Genomic DNA, 26598 nt, shown 5'->3' with positions numbered 1-26598 from the left:
GTGTACAGAGATGGGTCGTTGGATGGCAGACTGATAGATGGAAGGATGGATAATGGACAAATGGATGAATGGACTGATAAACTTGGGATGAATGCAACTTTTAGAGAATGGGATAGGGATTTAAGTCTTAAAATACAAACCTATTTTCTAAACTTATCCTGACTTGAATGTATGAACACTTTAGGGTAATCAAACGGAAGCCCAGACAAAATTTTAAATGATAAAAACTTTATTTCCCATTTTTATTTTGAAATGCAGTTTAATCAAAAGTTGTACTGTAAGGTAAAAGATTAGACCTGACAGTTTTGTTATAAAAAAAAAAATCATACATACAGTAGTCTGTCTCAGGTAGTTCCATCTGTTTTCCAATAAGCATTCACACATGAGAAATGTTCCTCACAGTGATTTTTACAGATATTTGGAAAGCTCACTTTCCATCAAAGCTGAGCCTGTGCAAAAACAAGCTATTTGATGTTTAGACTCTATATTTTTTTCTCTGCAGTCTTTCCATCTACACCTTTGGGATTCCTAAAAGAGAGGTAGCTGGAGGCCTGGAACGTTCAGTGCTTGGTGTACACATATGAAGCCAGCACAGATAATTTATATTCTGGGTTTGGGAGACTGTGTCAGACTCCCAGTTCGACAGCCCTTCCACCATTCACAGTTAACCCATAAGGCATGTCTGGCTGGCATAAAATAATTTAATATTGTAAACAAACGTTTCCAAGATAAAAAATACTCTATATTTTGTAACTCTTCAAATATTAATGCCGTTGTGTCACTGCTGTAAACCCTCCTTGAGTCTGAGAACGCTGCAGAGTAACCAGCTCTCAAACTGTCATAATTTCCAGTTGGTCTGAAAGTCTACTCCATGGGTGACTGAAAGATGGAAATAATGGGATCTTCGTGGTTTGTCACAATAAGGACGCTCCGGAACTTGTCGAACAGCGTCTTGAGTTGCGATCGCCTCATGTTCTCATTGTACATGATTTCTTCCAGGTGGTGATGTCCCCGAAAATAGTGCAGCAGCCTAAAAAGCAGTCAACAAACCGTGCACAATGAAATAAATTTTCTCAGTCTGCTGCAGTTTGTAAGCTCTTGCAAAAAGACTGATTTCTACATTTCTGGTGCAAGATACATATAGATAAAATCTGCACAGAGTGGACTAAAGCCATGCAATTTGCAGTCAATACACAAACATGTGAACAAAATATAAAAGGAGTGTCTTTGATTTGCTTTTACACCTGAAAATGCAGCCAAACAATGACATGGTTAAACTTAACTTTTGGTACAAACCTCGCAAACATTCGCAGATCCTCTGGATTTTGCGTTGCTGGGATGTTCAGTATAATCTGCCTTTCATGCTCTGACAGGCTTGTAAGGAGCGTTTCTGTCATCCTTTTATTCAAAGGAGAGTCTCCGCCGGGCAGCAGCTCAGCACTGGAGTTCTCCATACTGGGACTAGTTAAGGTCATGTCATCACTGCTGGCTGCAAACATGAAGGAGGTGGACTGTCAATTATTCTCTTTGACCTCTTTTTTTATCTGAGAGTAGAGAGGTAGAGGGTGGGAAGATCTTACTTGGAGAACCAAAACTGAGAGCGCTTGGAGTGCTGAGACTGCGACCTCCAACTCGAGCAGCCAGTGGAAGTTCTTCCTCCCTTTGTGCAGGCTCATCTTCACTAGGTGGTATTAAAAGGCAAACGTAAGTGTGTAGTTGGATGAGCAGGCGGCGCTGGAGCATCCACACCACCATCTGGATCAGCTGGACCTAGTTAGAGACAGAGCAGAGCCCTTTTTAAATTAACTGATGGTAGCATACAAGCTCAAAACAAGACCCCAAGCTGTGACATTGATCTACAACAAATGGCGCAGTGAATTTCAGATAATGTGTCTGAGCAAATTATAACAACCTCAACCACCCTGAAAAACAGCATGGGTCAATTAGATTTTCAACCTTTTACAATAAAAAGTCTTAATTTGCATTGAAATCCAAAATTAACCTGAAACCTCTGATTTTACTTTTGCTTGCTTTGGTTTTCTCCGGGTTCTCCAGCTTCCTCCCATGGTTCACATACATGATTGTTAGGTTAATTGGTCTCACTGAATTGGCCTTAGGTATGAGTGTGTGTATATGTACATGGTAGTCTGTCCTGTGTTGCCTATTATGGACTGGTGACCTGCACAGCATGTACCCCCTCTCACGCCCAATGACTGCTGGAGATGGACACCAGATCCCTCCAACCCACCTTCCCAACCCTCCTAGGGGCCCTGCAAGGATTAGGAGGTATAGACAATGGATGCATGGCTCTAAAACAGCTTTATTCTGAGAAAAATAATGTTCATGTCAATCTACTTCTAAAGTTTTAATTTTTTTGATTATTGAAAATAAAATGGGTTATACCAGCAATGAAATATACGTTGGATTAATTATCCATCTTTGTATAACGGACCAAAACCGAGGGTTTTTTAAGTTGTTTTAAACCTGCATTCTATATGATGACCAATAGAGGGCGCGTTTTGTATTAGAGCATGTTGTAGTACAGCTTTAAAAACCTGGAATAATTAATCCGAATCAGGTGTGTTGGAGCAGGAACATACCATAAAACAAGCAGAAAAGTGTCTCCACAAATGTTTATGGAGCTAAAAGTAAACATGGACATCATGACCTAACAAACCATTAGCCCATATAACTACAGCAATTATCTTACCTCCTGTGCAGGAGCTTCCAGAGGGTTTCTGAATTCTGCCAGTGAGACCGGTAGCGAGAATTTGGCCAACATGGAGGGCAGATCATAGCCAGAAAACTGCTGAGCAAAATGCTCAGCCAAAGGGGAGTAACTGGTTAGGAAGGAATAATAAATGCATTTATACATGACCGAGATTTTATACGGACATAGTTCCAGTATGTTAACTGCTAACTTTACACAAGGTTTCAAATGAGTAATTCTTGTTAGAGGAGGACCACAATTAGCAATTGGGGCATCTAAAAATCCAAGGGCCCAGCTATATTATGTTTTACCAGTTCTACAGGCTGGATTTCAGACACTTACAGAGAGATGTTGGCATGAGGAGAGAGCATATAGACGTTATTCTCACACAGAGGAAAGATGATGATCGCCTTGCCCCAATAAACCAAGTGAGCAGCAATTTGGAAGATCTGAGTGACAAGAAAAAATAATATATATATATATATATATATATATATATATATATATCCCACTAGATGGCAGTAGGTAGCTAAACATGCAACACTGGGTTTTTTTTTTATGAATTCAATTTTTGACATAACTCACTAAACATCTAAAAGGGTCCTCTAAGTCCAAGTATTTCTTTAAGTTTCAGTTGTAACATGGATTTTTATTTAAACTTTCTTAGATATGCTCTATTTGTTAAACAGATTTATTGTACATAATGTAAAATGCAAAAGGTGTTTAATCCCTAAATTGCTTTCAGATTTAAGACATGGCTTGAAATGTTAAAGTATGATTTCAGAGCGACGAAGGCTGTGTATTTGTTGAGCACCTGAAGTAAGGCCAGGTCAGCGTCTTGGGCTAGCTGCTGTAGGTTTTTCACTGCTGAACAGGTCTTGATCAGGCGCACCATCGCAGGCGAGCAGTCCAGAGGAAGCTGGCCCAATAGTGCCTTCTCACTTTCTAGCAGCAGCAGGGCATGATAAGGCCTGCAGGGTCACAGAAAACCAATTACTTCTCAAGCCACAGAATCTCTTGTAAGGGAACAGGAAAGTCTGAAAATGTTTTACTTTAATTTTACTTTGAAAAGACAGAATAAAAAAAGAGACATGAATGTTTTTCAAAACAACAGCAAGTTTTCTAAACTTCCTACAGGTGGCAGTATGGCCTACAGAAAATATTTCAACATTAAGAAGCCTTAAGCATTAAGAAACATAGTTGAGCCTAAAGAACATGGAGGGCACAATTTGACCATAACTGAAAAAGATGAACTTCTAACAACAACAATAAAAAATATCTTTTTTGCCTTCTTTCTGTCAGAAACAAGGCAAAGCAACATGTAGCGTAATAGCTGAGGGATCAGCATGGATCAAAGGGAGAAATGGACCATGCTGTGTGATTCAGTACATTTCTGCAGTGGTTGGTCGACCTATGGCATTTTTTTCAGTATACTACCTTGTAGTACTACTTTGTAGTGTACTAAATTTAAGGGACTGTGTTTTGTATGACTTACCGGTAACTCCATTTGACAACTGATTTGTACTTGCTGAAATATACATATTTTAAAAGTAAATTAAATCTGTTATAACTAGAAAAATAAAGAGTAAATATTTTCAAAATGTGGTCATTATTAACACCTGATAAAAAGCCTTCCACAGAGGGGAGAGGGATATTTAAAAATGTGTGTTCAGCTTTATTTGACACAGATCAGTTTTCCTAAGTCATTTACAACAAATGAGTTTGTTCGTGTACACTGCTAGAAAAATAAAATATTACAAATAGAAAACATAGAATGTGTGAATTAATCAATATACCTTATGGCCTTCAGACTGCGCTCTAATGCCTCTGGGGGGATGTAGTTAACACCAACCCTGTGGATCTTATGAGGTAAGCAGAAGCTGACCTCCAGCCAGTTGTTAATATGTAGCCGTACCACACCGGTTGTACAAAGTCTGCAAAGTAAAAAAAAATCACAATCTGTGGATTTGTTCGACACCTGGAAAAAATAATAAAGCAGATATATTTATTTGCTTCCCACCTGTCGTGGACCTCCTTCAAGTCCCTGGCTAGTTTACATTTTGGAAGAATTTGTTTAAATGGGGACTGAGGGTTTCCATATGCTAATAGCAGAGATGAAGCACAGTTATTAAGTATTAGATAGAGAATAAAACAGAACACAATTAATACTTCAAAACTAGAATGTTTGATTGAGACGGCGCTTCAGAGATGGTGCAAGAACAGAGAGATTCTCTCACTCATAGTGGTGATCTCGTCTTGCATGGCCAGCATTAGCTTGGCTTCTCTGGTCAGATACTGGCAACGGCGCTCCTCATGCTGAAGGGCTATAGCGATGCGCCGAGACAGGTTGTGCATGCAGCTGATTACAGACGGGTCGGCGTTTGCCTGAAGACACAAACGACATGAAGAAAGTGTTTTCCATGTTTGAAGTATTAATCAGTAACTCCCAGTTCCTTCTTGTGTTGCTCAGGTGACTGGAAAGCATTTTCAGATTTAACGTCCAATGAGAATAGAAAACAATGCACATTAAAATATCCAAATGAAAAGAAGCAATAGTAGAAATATTATAAAGGACGTTTGGTTCTTTTTATGGGTGTTTACAGCACAGTCATTTAAACCGGGCAGATATTATGGACAAAAGCTGACGGCGCACTTTTCGGCTCTTCTGAGCCTTCCTGGGACTTACAGAGAACCATGACTCAGCATGGGCAGGAACCGGGCTGGGCCTTGTTGATCAGCATGATTAAGCAGAATAAACTGCCCTCTCCTCCTCGAGTTCTCATGCAGTCACTGATAGTGGAGCGTTATCACACACACCCCTCTTATTCAAAAAAATACAGAGTACCAGAAGACTGACTTAACATGTCCCACCCTTAGTCAGATAAAATATTTTAAAACGTATTGGTAAAAACATCAGAACCTTTGAATGCTCAAATAGATATTGCTCCAAAGCCATATTATTATTTTCAATTACATACAGAATGACATTTTAAAATCTACATTTTTAATAAAGATTTTCTTACCCTTAGTGCAAAAACCACATTAAACAAGATCATTGTAGGCATGTCTCTCTTGGGCGAAGGATCGGTTTTGGAAACCTGAAATTATGAAAGACCAAATCTTATAAGCCACAAAAAAAATCAGCTTTTATCTGAGAGCAAATTTTAGATATTAAATAATACAATAGTAAAAATGACTATTAAATGATATTTTTACACAAGTTGCTTAAATTTATTGAATTACTTGTCTTAAAACAGAAATATCACAAAAATAGAAAAAGAAACAAATCAAATGTCAACATCTATTTTCAAACAAAGCAGAATTATATGAAATCCAATTTTCAGAGAAACAGAGACACACATAAACATGTCTGGAAAAAAAGAAAGCTAGATATCTTATCGCTTGATTTTAAATGGCTAATAGATTATTTTTGTGCTAATATAAAGGAACAGAAATAATAAACAGAAACAGAAAAAAGCCTGCCTGGGCTGGCTATACAGGTCCTTCTCAAAATATTAGCATATTGTGATAAAGTTAATTATTTTCCATAATGTCATGATGAAAATTTAACATTCATATATTTAAGATTCATTGCACACTAACTGAAATATTTCAGGTCTTTTATTGTCTTAATACGGATGATTGTGGCATACAGCTCATGAAAACCCAAAATTCCTATCTCACAAAATTAGCATATCATTAAAAGGGTCTCTAAACGAGCTATGAACCTAATCATCTGAATCAACGAGTTAACTCTAAACACCTGCAAAAGATTCCTGAGGCCTTTAAAACTCCCAGCCTGGTTCATCACTCAAAACCCCAATCATGGGTAAGACTGCCGACCTGACTGCTGTCCAGAAGGCCACTATTGACACCCTCAAGCAAGAGGGTAAGACACAGAAAGAAATTTCTGAACGAATAGGCTGTTCCCAGAGTGCTGTATCAAGGCACCTCAGTGAGAAGTCTGTGGGAAGGAAAAAGTGTGGCAGAAAACGCTGCACAACGAGAAGAGGTGACCGGACCCTGAGGAAGATTGTGGAGAAGGGCCGATTCCAGACCTTGGGGGACCTGCGGAAGCAGTGGACTGAGTCTGGAGTAGAAACATCCAGAGCCACCGTGCACAGGCGTGTGCAGGAAATGGGCTACAGGTGCCGCATTCCCCAGACCTGGGCTACAGAGAAGCAGCACTGGACTGTTGCTCAGTGGTCCAAAGTACTTTTTTCGGATGAAAGCAAATTCTGCATGTCATTCGGAAATCAAGGTGCCAGAAACTGGAGGAAGACTGGGGAGAAGGAAATGCCAAAATGCCAGAAGTCCAGTGTCAAGTACCCACAGTCAGTGATGGTCTGGGGTACCGTGTCAGCTGCTGGTGTTGGTCCACTGTGTTTTATCAAGGGCAGGGTCAATACAGCTAGCTATCAGGAGATTTTGGAGCACTTCATGCTTCCATCTGCTGAAAAGCTTTATGGAGATGAAGATTTCATTTTTCAGCACGACCTGACACCTGCTCACAGTGCCAAAAACACTGGTAAATGGTTTACTGACCATGGTATCACTGTGCTCAATTGGCCTGCCAACTCTCCTGACCTGAACCCCATAGAGAATCTGTGGGATATTGTGAAGAGAACGTTGAGAGACTCAAGACCCAACACTCTGGATGAGCTAAAGGCCGCTATCGAAGCATCCTGGGCCTCCATAAGACCTCAGCAGTACCACAGGCTGATTGCCTCCATGCCACGCCGCATTGAAGCAGTCATTTCTGCAAAAGGATTCCCGACCAAGTATTGAGTGCATAACTGTACATGATTATTTGAAGGTTGACGTTTTTTGTATTAAAAACACTTTTCTTTTATTGGTCGGATTAAATATGCTAATTTTGTGAGATAGGAATTTTGGGTTTTCATGAGCTGTATGCCAAAATCATCCGTATTAAGACAATAAAAGACCTGAAATATTTCAGTTAGTGTGCAATGAATCTAAAATATATTAATGTTAAATTTTCATCATGACATTATGGGAAATAATGAACTTTATCACAATATGCTAATATCTTGAGAAGGACCTGTATATCCCGTTCATTTCAAGGTGTTATTTTAGCACCTTACAGTTTATTGAAAGCTCTCCCAATAATTTTTAAACGTCAAAGTCTAACAATCTGTAGACTATCTGGAGTTTGCATATGCACAAAACACAGAAAATCATGATGATGTCAGCATATAGGAGAGCTTTGTGCTGTTCTTCACAGTTTGCCTTGGCCTTCTCATCATTGCCAGAAAAACAGTAAATACCTCAGGCTGAACAACTGACCAAAAAGGTACAGTAGGGGGCGCTGATAATATTAGGATCAATCTGCTACTGAAAGATGATTCACAGCAAAATAAGTAAAAGGAAAACACGTTAATGGGTTAATACACAAACAAAATAATTCATTATGGTCACCTTTATAACTGATATCATAAAAGCTATGAGCTGTATTGTAGAATTAGAACTACATGGAAATATTCCATCTCCGAAATACATCAAATCAAACATAATATCAGTTTTATTAGTTACAATAAGTCTGCTTGTTTTTATTTCTACCAGCTAACAAGTCTGTGTCTTTGGACCTGGATGTTATTCAGGTTGTTTTGCTACAGATTTATCTCTTGGCATTAAAAAACATTACACCACACAGTGGTCCGAGAGTTAGAGCAGGAAAAATAATACAGGTACAATTTGGGAAATGTCTAATGTCAGCTACAGGAGAAAGTAATGGTCATTCAAAGAAAGTACTTTAACAGATATGACAGAGAGAAATATGAAATAAATAGAATCTGATTCTTGTTTTGCTTTTTAGTTTATTAGTCATTTCTACAGTAGTGTTGTTCCATGTGAACCCAGTAGATGTGTGCTAACAGGCATGGAGCTACTAAATAACCGAAAATAACACAGTGGATCTCATTTAGGAAGCGTGTACTTAAGACAACAATAATTACAGCAATTACAAGTGCTAATGGGAGGAAGGACCTATTAACAAAGGCAGAAGCTGTAGATTTTCATTAGTTAACGCAGGCCTGGGTGATAATTTATACTCTGCACTTTGCACAAACATTGACCGTTTTTAAAGTTAACCTTCTTTACTTTACTGTCTTTGTAACACAGAAACATACATTTCATTATAAAAGTTTAAACTAAGATTAAACAGCTTTTTATCCATGCCACCTGTATGAGTAAAGGAACAAAAAAGAAAACGCCCAAAGTGACTGATGACAAACTATTTTAAACTACAATGCTGGGGAAAGCATGTTTAGATTTTTAAGCTCACAAAATGGCAACTGAAATGTGCTTGCCACATAAATTAAAAATCCTACCTAGAAAACACAATAAGTCCATCAGATTTTGTAGTATAGATACTAATATGTGAACATGCTAGGATCATAACTGTTATTATATATTTTTACCATTGTTTTTCTCGTAAAGTCATACTCGTCCTCTTCCACTTATCCAGGACTGGGTGGCGGGGACAGCAGATTAAGTAGAGATGCCCAGACTTCCATTTCCCTTAAACACCTCCTCCAGCTCCTCAGGGGGAGCCCGAGGTGTTCCCAGCCCAGCCGGGAGACATAGTCCCTCCAGCGTGTCCTGGGCCCTCTCCTGGGCTTCCTCCCAGTGGGATGTGCCTGGAACACCTCCCGTGGGAGCCGCTTGTATCCGGGATCTTGTTCTTTCGGTCATGACCCAAAGATCATGTCTATAAGTGAGGGTAGGGAAGTAGACAGACCTGTAAATCGAGAGTTTCGCCCTTTGGGCTCAGCTCTCTCTTCACCGCAACAGACCAGCACAGCGTCGGCATTACTGCTGCGGTCGCAACAATCCGTCTGTCGATCTCCTGCTCCATTCCCCCCTCACTTGTGAACATGTCCCAGATGTTCTTGAACTCCTCTACTTGAGGGAGAAGCTCTCCTTCAACCTTGAGAGGGCAAACCACCCTGGTAAGCTGTCTTACAATATTAATTTACTGAATGAACATAAAAAAGCTAAAAATCAGAGATGCACCAATGAAACAATTCTCCCTGGATCATCTCTGATCAAGTAAAATGGTGAAAAAAACTTTTAATAAGTCCTTCATTTCTGTTGGATTCAAAACAACTAAACGACCTGGGATACAGGTCTCCTGATTTATGGGGTTATTGTCCTCATCCAAAAAAAGAAGAAATAAACAAAAATATGCATTGTCATTTAAGACTTTAAAGAAAACTGGAAATGAGTACACACCAGGCCAGGGCATCAGCTTATCTCCATAAAAAACTAGTTCTGATAACCCAAGACATATTAATTAAAAGTGAACTTCTAAAGTATTATTGTAATGAGTGTCAGAAAAATTCACCAATGCAACATGTCCTGCAATTGTCAAAATCCAGGACAAGACAAGTAAGGAATGGACCATAAGGGATGCAACTGAAGGCAGAAAGGGGATTTTCAGACATTCAAAGCTCTGTGAATGCCTGACCTTGTGATTAGCACAGCGCATAGGATCCCAACTACATTAAACTTTGATAAAGGTGATGAAGACAGGTAAAGCTAAGCAATAAATAATATAAGAAAACTTTGTTTTCATTCCTTCCTTCACTGAATCTCTTTCTTTTTATTTTTTCCTACCTGGATGAATGCTGGATGAATGCTGGGAGAATGCTGCAGAAGAGTAGGGTGACCCACAAATCGAACATTGTCAATCTTCAGTTCAAACTTCTTTCCGCAAATGTCAGACTTGGTAGCCAGGATGGTGGCCAGGGTGCTATCAGAAAACCTCGAGTAAGGAAGCACAGACTCAGTATAAATGCAAAGTGGAAGCTGCTGAGACAACTGAAAGAAGTTCAGATTATCTGGCTACAATTTTCACATTCCTGTCTATAGGTTGCATCTGACTAACATATAATATAAAAGCTTATTTGGCTGCTGAGAGGTGAGAAATTGAAGAGGCTTCCTGGCAGAAAACAGTGAATGATATATGAATGAGAAATGTGACAAACTCATGCTGGTTTGACCAAAGTAACTCATGCTGCAATCAAAGGGAATAAAAATTTAGGTGTTAACTTCTCGAAAAAAAGATTAAACAAACTATGGACCTTTTCCACCACCACCATTTTAAAAACCAATGACAAGTATTCTGTTGCATTTGATTTGAATTTTGTCCTTATTTGTCAAGTCTACATGTTCTGAATTATCAGTTTACATTTAAACCGATTATTTTAGTGCAAGCACTGATTTATATTCTGTGTATTGTTTACAGGAACTGTACAGAGATCAGGGATGGAGATCGATACAGGGCACAGAAAACAGAAAAGATGGTGTAAAATAAAGGACACGGGGTGATCTAGGAGAAGGAGAGGTGGTTGAGAATGATTCGGTCTTACCCTGCTACCAACTGTTCGTCAGTTACTGGACATTGCTCCCTGAAATGGGAATTGGGCCCCCCCAAAAAAAGAAGAACAAAAAAAGCAAACAGAAGGGAAAATGCAACACACAGTTGGGCTAAATGCAGAAAATGGACATTAAAACAACCCAAACAGACATGTGATACTGTGATGTAGAAATGCTGGTCTGCATGTTGATTCTAGTACATTTCACATACCTATAAATAGCTTTGTCAGTAATGGACATTCCAGTAGGTATGGTGAGTTTACATATCAAACGATTATCAATTTGATGCTATTGCAATTTCTGTAGAATATTGCAACATCAATTGCAATTATCCCATATGATCCTCACTCTTTTTGACCCTATTCCATCGTCATGTTATTCCCATCACTCACTGAGATCTTTTAAGAGCTCTATCTATTGAAGAAAAATAAAAGAGTTACTCAAGCACAAACATTAGTAGCTTTTTAGAAGTGAAATCCATAACATAAATTTGAGTGAATAAAGTTATGCCTGTTGCATGCGGTTATACTCCGTCTCCACAGGCTGATAAAACCATGTTTATTCCTAGCTGTTAATATTTATTACAGTGTTTAAACCAACATAAACCAACTAAAAATTACCAGCATCCCCATCTGTAAGGTGACAGCACAATAAAAATGAATAAAACAGAGAAGACTGTAAGGTTCATGGTTCACGGTCTGCTGATGTGTAATCAGCTTTATTTCTCAACTATGGCTTATTGCTACAAGATCTTTTTTTTTTGTGAATACATTTATTCACATGTAGCCCAATTCTGGCATGGGCACATGCTATAGGTACATGCATTTCATTTTCAAGTAAAAAAAAATCTTTAGTTTCTTAATGTAATGTAAGGTGTTAAGCAAAAGTGAGGAACAAACGCTGTGAAAAGCATAGGAAATAAAGCATCTGTGGTGGGGCTTTAGAGGCTTCTTAATTTTCTATGCGTTCAAAGCAAGCACAATCAAACGACAGCTGAAAATGCAACATTTAGACGTGTGAAGTGATGAAAATACATTTTCAAGATTACATTTATTTAAAAAAAACATACATAGACTATACTGTTACTGTTTTGTTCTCTATTTGCCCCTTTTCAGGTTGTAAAAAGTATCACAGCTAAAACAGTTCAGCTTTATTTAAGATTAGAAGAGTTTTCACAGGTTACTAAACCAATTATGTAACTTTATATGGAGATAATATTTTACCTCGAGTCACCATCCTGCTCTTCAAGAACATCCCCAGTTGTGTTCAGTGCATACGGATTACGTGGTTTTGCTGAAGGACACATTTGTAATGTCACTGTAAAAAGGCTTTTTATAAGTCACAAGATGACAGCAGGCAAGTGATTCAACTGATGTAGAATTATCAGCCTAGAAATGTGTCAAAGAAACATTACAAACCTTTTATTTTATCAAATCATCAGATCGTTACTATAATTTGTATCCCAAAACATGAAACTAAGATTATTTAGCCACCTTTTCGACTCTGGTTTTCTGACATGAGATTATACAACAGTCAAAACATGTTGACTCAACAATAAAATACATAATGTTATTGTCTAAGAATGCTGCACAGTCATAGGAAAAACATCATACACCTCATGCTTCAATAACTTGTACAATCATTTTAGTCATTTTCTGAATGTCAAAAACATTTCAGTCAGGACCAGGGGCCTCATGTACGAAGCGTACTTAAGCACAAAAATCTTGCGGCGCAATGTTTTATGCACAACTTGGCATGTACAAAAGTGAATGTTGTGTGAAAGTGTGCGTAAATCCACGCAAACCTTTGACCTGCCGTGAAAATGTGCGGAAGCCACGCAAACTTTTTCAGTCGTTAATAATAAACTACAGAAAACTAAAACTCTAAATCCACTTTATTTAATTGATGAAGCATCAAACCTGATGTTTTTTCATGAGTTTGAGGTTTATGGTTTAAACCCAAGCGATCAAACTGAATCCCATTTACATCCTCATACAATAACGTAACATACCTCAGAAAATGATGGAAACAACCTCAGTTGGACGTAACCTGTAAAACTTTCTGTTTTTGTCACCTGTGGGTTTAATTGCGCATCGATCTGTGCGCTGAGGAGCATCAAATGCATGCGAATCATCTAAGGGGAAATTGCATTCTCACTGAAAAAGAAAACGTTGTCTGATCAGCAGATTCATTCTTAACAAGTCAGGTGTGATGATTCCTAAGGTGGACAAGTTGTAGACAATCACACATGTCCGTAAATAGCTGCATAAAGTTGGGCATAACTGTGGAATGATGGCTTTGGCACAGCTGGAGGATGGAAGAAGTTTTATTTAGAGATTGTACTGACCTGCTGGCACATGATGATACATGGTTTAGATTGCCCAGGGCACGGAGCTGCCCTCAGTGTTACAGAGGGAAACCAAGAGGAATCGTGTGTCTACGGTACCAATTAAAGTTCTCATTATGCTGCGGTCCTTTCAACTGAAGCATCGCAGAAGGACTGATTGACAGGTCAGGTTTTTAACAGTCATCCCTGAGCTGGGCCATGCCACCCCTATGGGTCGTCCTCATCCGTATATTACTCTGATATATAACATTCGCCTAAACTGTGGCTCTCATTTATAGCGAGAAGATTTCTGAATGTAATCAGAGCTGTGGACTGTACTTATACTTCCATAAGGGCACCAGCTCCAAGTGAAAATGCTTTTATAAATAGAAATGTAATTCAATATATGTGCAACCTATGTGCGATGTGCAAATGCAGTGACACAATGGCCTCCTCAACTCATGATTCCTTTATACTATCAAAATAATTATAATTAATCTAATAATAGTTGTGTTTGGAACAAACCTCCATAAATGATGGCTGGCTTAGGCAATTTTCTATTTTTTTTATGTGACATCCTGAGCGGTTTTAAAGATTTAAAATACTTCACATAGTGTGTGTGGTGACAGTCTTCCTAATAGAAAGAATAGGAGGCACATTCACGTCATTATAATGATCAGCATTGAGCTATGAATAAGCTTAGTGCAGCAGCTAGACAGCGCGGTTTAGTTTAGATACAGACATTGTAGAACTAAATGGGTTTGAGCAGACAAAACATTTTTTTTTCCAGCAAGGTTTGAGTCACTGTTGTCATCCAAGAAGTTGTTGGTTTCCTGTAATTCACTACAAACATCCCTCATGGTCTGTAGACAGTCTCTCTTAGCGTTTTTCCACCGAACGGAACAGGTTTGGTTCTTTGCCTCTCACAGCACCGTTGCCATGGTTATTTGGACATGTGATGGATGACTTCCGGCTATTTATACTACTTTGCATATATATTTAGGGGCGGGAACCAGGCGGTCCAAGTGCAGCTATGTCAAATTCACCGCAAATTGGGATGTATGAAGGTTATGTGTGCGGTAACATGTCTACGCAAAGTTTCGTACATCTTTTTTTTTTTTTTTGTGCGCAGCAAATTTCAGAATTTCTGCCTACCACAAACTTCTAGTATGAAAGCTGTGCACCTTTTCATACATGAGGCCCCAGGTCTGGACATTTGCAACATCCAGTTTCTGTTTTTTCTGCAGTGTTTGACACCATTGTCCTGTTAGATTGGCTCAAATCTGACTGTCTACTCCTGTCATAAACTTTGAAATTTAACAATTACTTAAGAGGAGTCATTGCTGAAAGTCAGTCACTGAATGCAATTGGCTGGGTTTCCTTAGATAGCAAACCTTTTACCATTTTGAATAATAAACTGAACTTGACTGCACTGTTTTAGAACTACGATCAAATTTATGTAATTGACTTTGAATCTTTGTATATGACTGGATTGAATTGACTGCATACTTCTGTAATGTGCCTCGACATGACATTTGTTGTGAGTTGGTGATATATAAATAAGACTGAATTGAATTAAATACTAAACATGCTAATGTGAGACCTCCAAAATCTGAGATAGAAATCCTGGGTGTTTTTCAATTTCTCTGAGCACTGCCCAGTCTGACCTTGAGATAAATTTGCTAAAATGTTCACTTCTGGGGTGATAGGCAGCTGTCTTACATGTTTTACACTTTTAAATAATCTTTCTCTCTGTACAATGATGATCTTAAAACCTTTCTCAGATTTAGAGATGGAATATATTCATCTCTATGGTCATTGCCATTGTCTTTCCTGCTTGGTATTGTGTTAAAACACGAATGCTCTAGACCAGGGGTCTGCAACCTGTGGCTCTTTAAGTTTTTCTACTGTAGCTCTTGATAACTTTGGCCAAAAATAGAAGAACTGTTTTAAAAATTAAAGGTAACTTAAAAAATGCTAGCTTTAGCAGTTTTTCCTAGGCCTTTTCATGCAATATATGCATAACATTTCCACAAAGAATGACATTAATAATGTAAGGAATTTTCATTTTTGGTAACCAGATGTTGGAATGTCAAGTTCAAGTACTCCTGGGAAAGCTTTTGGACTGCCCAAAGCTTTTAGACTTAGGACATTTCCTGGCAATTTTACAACTATAACAAAATATGTTCAAATCTCCATTTTATCCTTGGTTCTAAAAGGTTTAAGTAATTTTTTTGTCAGTGGGTTGTAAACTATGTGCTTTTTGACATAATTTGCTCTAGTCCAAAACATGACTGTTAGGTTAATTGGTCTCTCTAAATTGCCTTTAGCTGTGAATGAGTGTGTGCATGGCTGTTTGTCCTGTATGTCTCTGTGTTGCCCTGCGGTGGACTGGCGACCTGTCCAGGGTGTACCCTGCCTCTCTTTCATAGACTGCTGGAGATAGGCACCAGCTCCCCTGTGACCCACCATGCAACTAGCGGTATAGAAGATGAATGAAGATTAAATGTCTTATTAAAGAATAAGCATTAAAATTAAAGGTTGCTGACCCCTGCTCTGGACTAGAAAACTGTCAAACCTTGCTTTTCTGGAGGTGGTCTCATTTGCTGGTAATCAGTTAAATAAGTGGGTTTAATTACAAGCACCAGGTTGCAATTACAAAATAATAATAATAATCAAAATTAAATTTGTCTGGTGTTGTTTACTTAATTATGGGTGTGTAGATACATGCCATTTAGGATACTAGTAGCATGCAGGTGTGAATCGGTAAAACATGCTATAGTCTGAGTTGATGCTAATGAAAATGCAGCGCCTACCTGAGAGAGAAGACGGACATTCAGTAGCTATTTGAAAGGGATACCGAAACAAAAGTTTGTTCCCCCGGCTCCCAGAGCTAACCAGTATGACGCTGATAGGACTGGCTTTTTCCCCGCTTTTATGTCTGTTATTTTGTGACTGACTGTACAGGGAGTTTCTGTCATCTGGTGACTCGGCCGATGGGCTTAGCATCATGTTAGCATTCCAAAAGGGTCCGTTAGCTTGATTTAGCTGCAGCTCCTTTTACCGCTTATATCTACGATAAAAAAAAAAAATAAGAAGAATAACGAGATCACTTTACAGTTAATTTCGAACCTACAAAATCGCGCAATTACCTCATAGAGCTGTTGTTGACATTGTTGTGTGTTACCTGAAGAAAAGCTCGGCTGGAAACATTAACTCGATTTTATGTTCCATCCTGCATCCAATGATTTTATGTATCTGCTCTTGAAATTGTTAAAGAAAAATACGTAAGAGATAAATTTACGTTTTCCAGTCTACAAACTTATGACAATGCACAATTCAGCTTCATAGAAAACTAAAATAATACCTAATACAAAAAAATATTTTTAATGAAGAAATGTCATGTTATACAATCATAGCGAAGACTGCTGACAGTGGTACCCTTTTTAAAGAGAGCAAGCCACAAACCCTCCATTGCTAAAGAAGTTAGCTGTTCACAGAGTGCTGTCTGTATCCACAAGTACTGAAGGGAAGTGGAGTGGAAGGAAAAGTACTAGAAAAATGTGTATAACTGAATACTTGAGGGGATTGTAAGGTAAAGCCCACTCAGGCATTTGAGGGAGATTTAGAAGAGGTGTACTCTGAGTTGAGTGCTTCCAGAGCCATAATACACAGACATATACAAGACATAGGCTTGAACTGTCACGTTCAAAACTATCTTATCTTGTCCTTGGGAGAAAAAAATGGCTGGACTGCTACTGAGTGATCCAAAGTTTCTTTTTGTTAAAAAAAAAACTAGCATTTGGAAATTTAAGTAGAGGAGTGTAGAGAAACACAAAATCCAATATGCTTGAGGTCCTATGAGAGGTTTCCACAGTCAGTGATGATTTGAGCAATCATGTCTCCTGTTAGTGCTGGTTTGTTCGCTCAAGTCCAAAGTAACTTTCCAGCTTGACTGGTCAGCAAGTTTGCCTGAACTAAACCCTATAGGCAATCTATGGCATATTTTCAAGAGGAACCTGCGAGACACCAGAGCCAACGATGCCGACAAGCTGTAGACCGCCAATAAAGCAATCTTAACACCTCAGCAAAGCATGATACATTGATGCAGTATTTAATGCAAAAGAAGGCCCAACTAAGTATTAAGTGCATGTACTGTTTATTGCGTAGATATGCTTTCCTGTTGGCTGAAATTTCTTAATACAAATCCATATTTAGAATTTCTGAGAAACTTAATTTTGTGCTGTCACTAGCTGTAACCCATTATCATCAAAAGTAACAGAAATAAAGGTCTTAATTATATTATGTCTGTTTTAAATCTATATGATAGTTCAATTAATAAAATTTGAAACTGCAAGTTATTTAAATGCATCTGCATTTCAACCCATCTATGCAGCATGTAAAGGCAGAACCAGCGTGTTTCTGTTAGATGGTGCTTTTTTGGCACATATTGTTTATTTTTAACTTTCCAGGTTGTTACTCAAATTCAGTCTATGAGTAAGTACCACCAGAAAATTGTTACTGCCATGACTAAATTAGTTACACTGTATCTTCAAACTAGGGCAGTGGACAGATCCTGTATTAATATCAGAAATAAACGTTTTGTATGACGATATGATATTTCATATTCATGTAAACTTGTCTAAAGGCTTTTATTTTGAAACACAGATAGTTTTTCATTCAATAATTCCCAATTCAAATAGAAGACGTTGCACTCACAGGAGCCTGCACTATTTTTGATGACTTATCATTAATTTCAGTTTGCCACACCCTTTGATATCAAACTAGAAGGTTGCAGCACTTATCCAGTAGTTTTTGTTGTCCAATCTAAAAAAATATATATCTTATTGAGCAGTATATATTTCATTGAAAGAAAGATTTTAAACCGCCAGTGCTTTCTGAGACGGATGTGTGTTTTAGCAGGTAGCTCTATTGGTACTGACATATTCCTGCATTTTGTGTTCAAATAATTGTGGTAGACTTCCAAGGATTATTCTTTCTTCTTGACCCTTCATATATAAACTACAGACTGAAAAGTGATTAAATGAAATTCAAAGCTACTTTAAACAAACAATAATAAACAAAGGCATATAGGCTAGGATTTTCAATTTTTATTTGCAGTTTGCAACAGCTTCAAACAAGCAAAAAGTGGATTTTGGAAACTTCCCAAGAAATGTTGCAAGTCAAAGACTGTTGCATATTTTTATTTTTGCTTAATGGTACTGTCTGCCCAGGGCGGAGACCACCACAGCCAAGAACTTTTGCCAGGCTTCCTGGAAACCAGGGGTGAAGACACTGGGGCCAAACTTGGCTGCCACAACCACTGAGATGCATTCAGCAAGAGCCTGAAATGAGAAAAGTAGTGCAATAACAGTGGTAGGGACATCATGACTGGTGAAATGAAAGCATTAAAATGTGCTTTTCAACATGAGAGCCTCAGAGTTTGCAACATACCCTGAAGTTGTCTGGATCCACATGGAGCTTCTCAGAGTGCATAACGCTCAGTTTGGCATAGGCGTTCTTGATGTTGTCCAAGTTCTTCACAGCAATTTCCAAACCACCCATCACAGTTTTTCCATGATTGGCGACCTTGGCATTTCCGACGATGGCAGCGTAGGTTGACAGGTTGCCGAATGATCCAAAATGTCTCTGGGTCCAGGGATACACAACCAGAAGCCTGATTCAAGAGACAAATTTTAAAGGTTAACATAATTGCAACATGTAAAATCAAATTCAGTACTAGGGGCATGCTACCAGATCATGTCAAAATGTGTTATACCTTAAGAAGATAATGGATAAATGAATGAAAATGTCACCTGTTCAGAGCCTGGGGTCCAATCTCACCCACATTGATCATTCCCCACAGAGTTGTGATGGCCTTGCGCTCAGTGTCTGTCCACTCGACCATTGTGATGAATTAAATTTGTCTTTTCTCTACAGAGAATAATTTAAAATGTCTCAGGTCTTTTAGAAAACTTTTTGTGGATGTAATCTTAGAGCTTTTTATTAATTTCCCAGTGCCACTCCTCTCTGCTATGGAGGTGCCTGATTGGACAGAAGTCAGTGCCATGATGGGTTATACTCTTAACAACGTTGATATGATCACTGCTGGGCTTTCTGGAAAAGGTTGATAAGAAGAAAATGAACATGTTTTATAAATTTATCAAGGGTAACATTTTATGCCACTTTATAGAAATTACATTTTCATTGAATATTTTCTCTCTTTTTCATATGTTGCAGATCTTTTAATGACATCTAAACAAGAATGAGTTCTACATCTACTAAAACAGTCAGATTGATTCACAAACACTCTTCTATCACTGTTCTTATAGGTTACATACATTCTCTCATGAGGGTTATTTTGGTTTCTCATCTATACATTACGCTGTTTAAGCAAACAAGAGAAAGGCCAATATGCTCTGATCAAATATGAACAAAAAAGCCTTTTGATAAACATTACTATTTCTCTTCATTTTTATCTGCAGTTTCACACATCTTGGTATTTTTGAAATACTGTATTTTATATAATCATATGGGCAGGCTGCTCTGTTACTTTAGTCTATTTAATAATTATTGGCAATAAACATCAGCTTTAATTTGTTTCAATCATACATAATAGCTGTCATAGTAAAGGACTGGGATGATGGTTTTTTTTTTTGGTGTTAATATCTATGTTCCTTATATGTTACTCAATATTACAGTAAATGAGCTTAATGGAGGCAATTAAAGAAGAGTAGGAAATTATGGTGAGATCCAGAGTTACTTTAACCGCTATATCTTATGCTGACTTGCACATCTATGCAAAACAATCTTGATAACAAAATCTTATTCTATGGTTGAAGTAAGAATATTGTAGATATCTCCCAAGAACTATTTTTATAAAAATTAATTTAGTGCCCTAATTCTACATTTGGGCTGCACGCCGACACAGTTTGTAGCCCTGTTGCCTTACAGCAAAAAAGTCCAGGGTTTAAAATGTAGCCTTGGGTCTTTCTGCATGGAGTTTGCACGTTCTCCTCACATGAGTGGGTTCTATCCGGGTACTCCTGTTTCCTCTCACAGTCCATAGAAAAACACATGACTGGTAGGGCAATTGGTCTCTTTTTAGGTATGAGTGTGTGCATGCATGTTGTTTGTACTGTGTCTTTGTGTGGCCCTGTGATGGACTGATGACCTGTCCAGGATGTTCCCCTGCCTCTTGCCCAATGATGCTGTAGACTGGCACCAGCAGTTTTGTAAAGATAAGTAGGTATAGACAACAGATTCAGTACAGAACAAAAGTTTGGACACACCTTCTCATTCAAAGAGTTTTCTTTATTTTCATGACTATGAATATTGTAGCTTCACACTGAAGGCATCAAAACTACGAATTAACACATGTGGAATTATATACTGAACAAAAAAGTGTGAAACAACTGAAAATATGTCTTATATTCTAGGTTCTTCAAAGTAGCCACCTTTTGCTTTGATTACTGCTCTGCACGCTCTTGGCATTCTGTTGATAAAGACAACTCTTTGAATGAGAAGGTGTGTCTAAACTTTCGGTCTGTACTGCACCTCTAAAGGACCTAGACTCAAACAAGTGGACTGTGTCTGAAACCTCTCTTTTGGGCTGTCCCCTGTACAGACCTGTCATAAACCGCTAATGCTTGGGTGTACCAACTGTAAATCTAAGATTCATTACAAAATCCTGTTAAATGTATGCCTTTAAATTACAGCAGTCTCAACTAATAGACCTATTTTAATCTACTCATTTTCACACCAGTGCGAGAAGAGTTTTAAAGGAGTTTTTCAGCTTGTTTCTGACCAGTTTGAGCCAGTAATGAGTTTATGCGTAACAATCAACAACAAAAAAATACTTTCAATTGAATCTTTATGTAGTTTGTGATGTAATGTGTTACCATGTCTTACAATACAATGATAAACACCAAAAATAACACAGTTTGACTGACATATAAAAGTACTGTAGTGCCAGCAAATAGATTTCCAAGAGTTATTACCATAAAGCTCCACATACAAAGGAAGAAGACAGTGCCAGTGCCAGGTCTTTGATTGAATTTCTCCTGTGTCTTTGAAAACTTTTTTGGACCTCTGCTTGTTCATTTCACACAAATATTTAAAGTACACACTGCTCAACATTGTTGTCACGCTCAGTTACAAGGAATGGACAAATGATCAGAGAAAAAGCAGCTGAAGTTCAAAGAGCAAAGGCCAGATGTACTTTTTCTGTTATAACCTTCTGTTGGTGGCATCAATACATCAACCAGATTCATAAAAGTAAAAAACAAGGCACCTATAAAAAGTGGCATAAAAAGGATACATTACAATAAAGCTAAATATTCAAAATGAATATTGGGCTAATAAATCCATTATGTACTGACTCAGGTGTTAAGGACTCTGATGAAGATGGGCAAGAACTTTAAAATATCTTCAGAAAGATCTTCAATGAGCCTGTTGATTAAGATGACAAAAATATTACAAAAATGTCTGGTACCTTTTGGACAAAGAAACTATTTTGACTCGTTTGCACAATACTGAAAATTTATTTGAAGAATAGTGTTTTTATGGATTTTTTCTAAAAAACAAAAGTTGATGATAACTTCACACTATGTTATCAGCTTTGTGAGTTTTATGTTAGGCTGAATTTGATTCTGAATTTAGACTATTTTTTATGACATAAGATAAATCATCCTACATTCTTAGGAGCTGGATGTTTATATAGGGTATTTCGCTGGATCAATAAACAGCTACATTAAAAAATAATAAAGCCTATGATAACACACATATTATAATTACATTCATAAACACACATTTTTTCATGATGTGTTTTGCCATAATCAGGAATTTTCCACTCCCTCAGGTAAAGTGTTGGTAAATATATAAGTCATATCATTATGAAATCATACCTCATTTCAAACAACCTCCAAGTATGATTGTGTTAATGTGTCCATTAATGTTTCCTCATCATCTATGTACAGACCAGAAACTGTGAGACATAAAAAATTTATCAAAGAACACGCTCCCATGAAACGATAACATGCTCGTTTAAGAGCCTCCCCCCCCCCCCCCCCCCCCCCACACACACACACACACTCACACCCCTGTTCAGTATGTTTTAATGGGAAAGTTATCATTAAATTCAGATAAATAATGTATCACTCCCCAACGAACTGTGAGGCCCTTCATGTCAAAAGGTGAACGTAACCTGCAAAACGATGTCTTTCAGCAGTGTGAGGAGGGCTGCGCTGCTGTGTGAACCTTTTTTTCATACATATACATATACACTTACACTACCTGTCAAAGGTTTTACTTTAAAGAATCTAAAATACAAAACATAATCAAAGTTCTTTTTTACAATTTTTTGTTTGCTACATCATTGCATATGTGTTCATTCACTGTTTTGTGGCCTTCAGTGAGAATATACATACATTGTAAACAGTCATAAACATAAAGAAAACTATTAAATGAGAAGGGTGTTTTAAAACGTTTGACCAGCAGTGTATTACTGGTCCTTCTCAAAATATTAGCATATTGTGATAAAGTTAATTATTTTCCATAATGTCATGATGAAAATTTAACATTCATATATTTTAGATTCATTGCACACTAACTGAAATATTTCAGGTCTTTTATTGTCTTAATACGGATGATTGTGGCATACAGCTCATGAAAACCCAAAATTCCTATCTCACAAAATTAGCATATTTCATCCGACCAATAAAAGAAAAGTGTTTTTAATACAAAAAACGTCAACCTTCAAATAATCATGTACAGTTATGCACTCAATACTTGGTCGGGAATCCTTTTGCAGAAATGACTGCTTCAATGCGGCGTGGCATGGAGGCAATCAGCCTGTGGCACTGCTGAGGTCTTATGGAGGCCCAGGATGCTTCGATAGCGGCCTTTAGCTCATCCAGAGTGTTGGGTCTTGAGTCTCTCAACGTTCTCTTCACAATATCCCACAGATTCTCTATGGGGTTCAGGTCAGGAGAGTTGGCAGGCCAATTGAGCACAGTGATACCATGGTCAGTAAACCATTTACCAGTGGTTTTGGCACTGTGAGCAGGTGCCAGGTCGTGCTGAAAAATGAAATCTTCATCTCCAGAAAGCTTTTCAGCAGATGGAAGCATGAAGTGCTCCAAAATCTCCTGATAGCTAGCTGCATTGACCCTGCCCTTGATAAAACACAGTGGACCAACACCAGCAGCTGACACGGCACCCCAGACCATCACTGACTGTGGGTACTTGACACTGGACTTCTGGCATTTTGGCATTTCCTTCTCCCCAGTCTTCCTCCAGACTCTGGCACCTTGATTTCTGAATGACATGCAGAATTTGCTTTCATCCGAAAAAAGTACTTTGGACCACTGAGCAACAGTCCAGTGCTGCTTCTCTGTAGCCCAGGTCAGGCGCTTCTGCCGCTGTTTCTGGTTCAAAAGTGGCTTGACCTGGGGTATGCAGCACCTGTAGCCCATTTCCTGCACACGCCTGTGCACGGTGGCTCTGGATGTTTCTACTCCAGACTCAGTCCACTGCTTCCGCAGGTCCCCCAAGGTCTGGAATCGGCCCTTCTCCACAATCTTTCTCAGGGTCCGGTCACCTCTTCTCGTTGTGCAGCGTTTTCTGCCACACTTTTTCCTTCCCACAGACTTCCCACTGAGGTGCCTTGATACAGCACTCTGGGAACAGCCTATTTGTTCAGAAATTTCTTTCTGTGTCTTACCCTCTTGCTTGAGGGTGTCAATAGTGGCCTTCTGGACAGCAGTCAGGTCGGCAGTCTTACCCATGAATAGGGTTTTGAGTGATGAACCGGGCTGGGAGTTTTAAAGGCCTCAGGAATCTTTTGCAGGCGTTTAGAGTTAACTCGTTGATTCAGATGATTAGGTTCATAGCTCGTTTAGAGACCCTTTTAATGATATGCTAATTTTGTGAGATAGGAATTTTGGGTTTTCATGAGCTGTATGCCAAAATCATCCGTATTAAGACAATAAAAGACCTGAAATATTTCAGTTAGTGTGCAATGAATCTAAAATATATGAATGTTAAATTTTCATCATGACATTATGGAAAATAATGAACTTTATCACAATATGCTAATATTTTGAGAAGGACCTGTATATCTTCAATGCTGTTTTAAAATGTACAATATACAAAATCAACAGCTAGGTTATTCATGATGATATTTATTTATATTAGTTAGTGTCACTTCCTGGTATTAATTTAACATATGGTTTTAGTTTTTTTTTTTCAGTGAATGAAACCAATTCATAAAATGCAGTTACAACTTTTTGAGATATGCAAACAACTCATCCTTTTCTTCAAAATCAAATTATATAAAAATTGTATATTGGAAAATTCCTCATTGGGCATAATACTTTTCATAACTTTTCATTTATGTTTGTTTGTTTTGTAGAGATGGATTTAAAAAAGTAAACTGCACAATATACTTTTAGAAACTGAAATAAACTGTTATCAGAAATATGCTCAAAGACAGGGAAGGGTTATCTTTTATCTCAAGACTTAAAGAAACTTCTGGTACTTTCTGCCAAAGAGGTGGGGTCTGGATTTGATAGGGTGTGGTGCAGTTCGGCTTGATATAAAACATAGACAGTTATAAATCGTCTTCACCAGTAATTTTATAGCAGAGTTTTTTCCTTCAGCTGAGAAAACTTGAAAAAAGGCAGAAATGAGTCTCTCTGGAAAGGACAAGACCGTAGTGAAGGCTTTCTGGGACAAAGTGTCCCCTAAAACTGCTGAGATAGGGGGCGAGGCCCTGGTCAGGTAGGTTTTCTTTTTCTTTTTATCCTCAGTTGTTCATTTTAAACAGCTCATGCTTATTGCTTTATTCTTTAATCCAGATCAACTTATTGCTGTGTGTGTTTTCTAGGATGCTGACTGCATACCCGCAAACCAAGACCTACTTTTCACACTGGTCTGATCTGAGCCCTGAGTCTGCACAGGTGAAGAAGCATGGGGCTACAATCATGGGAGCCATTGCGGACGCTGTCTCAAAGATCGATGACTTGACTGGTGGTTTGTCCAAGCTCAGCGAGCTGCATGCCTTCAAGCTCCGAGTGGACCCTGCCAACTTCAGGGTGAGTAGAAACACACCATGTAGAGTTCCCTGAAAGTCTTATCATGAAGTCAAAATTTGCTGTGCATGCAATATCAATATTTAAAAAAGTTATTGGACAAGCGGGACTTGCCCACTTTTATGCATTGTTTGTTTCTTATGCAATAGATCCTCGCTCACAACATCATCCTGGTGCTGGCCATGTACTACCCCAATGAATTCACCCCTGAGGTCCATGTCTCCGTCGACAAGTTCCTGCAGAATTTGGCCCTAGCTCTGTCTGAGAGATACCGCTAAGATCCAGCCATTCAGGAGGACCGACTGCACAATAAACTGCAAGTCATCCAAGAAAAAACTTAAACACCACCTTGGAACTTAAAAGGTTGGCTGAATAAATCAAATAAATAATAATTGTCCATAAAAAGCTGTGACTTCTTTTCTGTCTTCTGCACCTCACCTACAAAGTGACGGTAACATCCTCAGATGAACTTTATGTTTCCTAATATTCACACAGAAGGGTAATAAAAGTAATTTTTGGTATATATAAAATTAGAAACATTATACTAATATTAAATTATATGAAATAATAAACACTTAATGAAAGCAAGAAAATGTCAAATGTATTAGCTGATTTAATCATCCCTAAAATATAATAAATATATTTCAAATCATTAAGCCCTGTCATTGCTGCATTCTGCAGTAATTATGAGGATTGTCTGCTTACAGCTAGAATATATAAAAGCTGTCATAGTAAAGGACTGGGAGATTAGCTAGAATATTACATCAGACCAATAAAAAAAAAACGTTTTAATACCGAAATGTGGACTTTTTGAAAGATATGTTTTATAAATGCTTAAAGGTTATTTATTATATTAAAGTACTCTTAATCAGACTATATATATATATATAGTCAGTCAGTCAGTCATTTTCTACTGCTTATTCCATAGTGGGTCGCGGGGGAGCTGGTGCCTATCTCCAGCAGTCTATGGGCGAGAGGCTGGGTACACCCTGGACAGGTCGCCAGTCCATCACAGGGCAACACACAAACATATATATATATATATATATATATATATATATATATATATA

General features: G+C 38.1%; 3 protein-coding genes across 7 annotated transcripts; 1 reads left to right on the top strand and 2 right to left on the bottom strand.

The window, feature by feature from the left end:
- Window positions 1-683: 683 nt before the first annotated feature.
- On the bottom strand, window positions 684-16640 carry LOC124864896 (GATOR complex protein NPRL3-like). 5 transcript variants are annotated; one of them, XM_047359853.1, is made up of 15 exons: window positions 16589-16640; window positions 16253-16509; window positions 12334-12427; window positions 11104-11142; window positions 10349-10496; window positions 5734-5808; window positions 4948-5095; window positions 4731-4812; window positions 4507-4644; window positions 3525-3681; window positions 3053-3159; window positions 2711-2840; window positions 1581-1770; window positions 1297-1489; window positions 684-1030 (listed from the first exon to the last, which is right to left on the bottom strand). In XM_047359853.1, exons 2-15 carry the CDS (start codon window positions 16446-16448, stop codon window positions 865-867), a joined length of 1863 nt encoding a protein of 620 aa, XP_047215809.1. In that variant the 5' UTR covers window positions 16449-16509; window positions 16589-16640; the 3' UTR covers window positions 684-864. The 5 variants fall into 5 exon arrangements, with proteins under 5 accessions (XP_047215809.1, XP_047215810.1, XP_047215811.1 ...); XM_047359854.1 differs by having other exon boundaries at window positions 12334-12403; window positions 16253-16617; XM_047359855.1 differs by lacking the exon at window positions 11104-11142 and having other exon boundaries at window positions 16253-16617.
- Window positions 16641-18532: 1892 nt separating this feature from the next.
- Window positions 18533-19414, bottom strand: LOC124864437 (hemoglobin subunit beta-A-like). Its single transcript, XM_047359214.1, has 3 exons — window positions 19253-19414; window positions 18891-19113; window positions 18533-18781 (listed from the first exon to the last, which is right to left on the bottom strand). The coding sequence occupies exons 1-3, from the start codon at window positions 19342-19344 to the stop codon at window positions 18650-18652; spliced, it is 447 nt and encodes a 148-aa protein (XP_047215170.1). The 5' UTR covers window positions 19345-19414; the 3' UTR covers window positions 18533-18649.
- A 5665-nt stretch (window positions 19415-25079) lies between these two features.
- On the top strand, window positions 25080-25920 carry LOC124864328 (hemoglobin subunit alpha-A). The gene is made up of 3 exons (XM_047359085.1): window positions 25080-25217; window positions 25324-25531; window positions 25678-25920. Exons 1-3 carry the CDS (start codon window positions 25123-25125, stop codon window positions 25804-25806), a joined length of 432 nt encoding a protein of 143 aa, XP_047215041.1. The 5' UTR covers window positions 25080-25122; the 3' UTR covers window positions 25807-25920.
- Window positions 25921-26598: the final 678 nt, after the last annotated feature.

This window comes from Girardinichthys multiradiatus, chromosome Y, assembly GCF_021462225.1.
Source record: "Girardinichthys multiradiatus isolate DD_20200921_A chromosome Y, DD_fGirMul_XY1, whole genome shotgun sequence".
Classification (NCBI taxonomy): domain Eukaryota; kingdom Metazoa; phylum Chordata; class Actinopteri; order Cyprinodontiformes; family Goodeidae; genus Girardinichthys; species Girardinichthys multiradiatus.
Note: the sequence above shows the minus strand (reverse complement) of the source record. Positions and strands in the feature narration are given on the sequence as shown.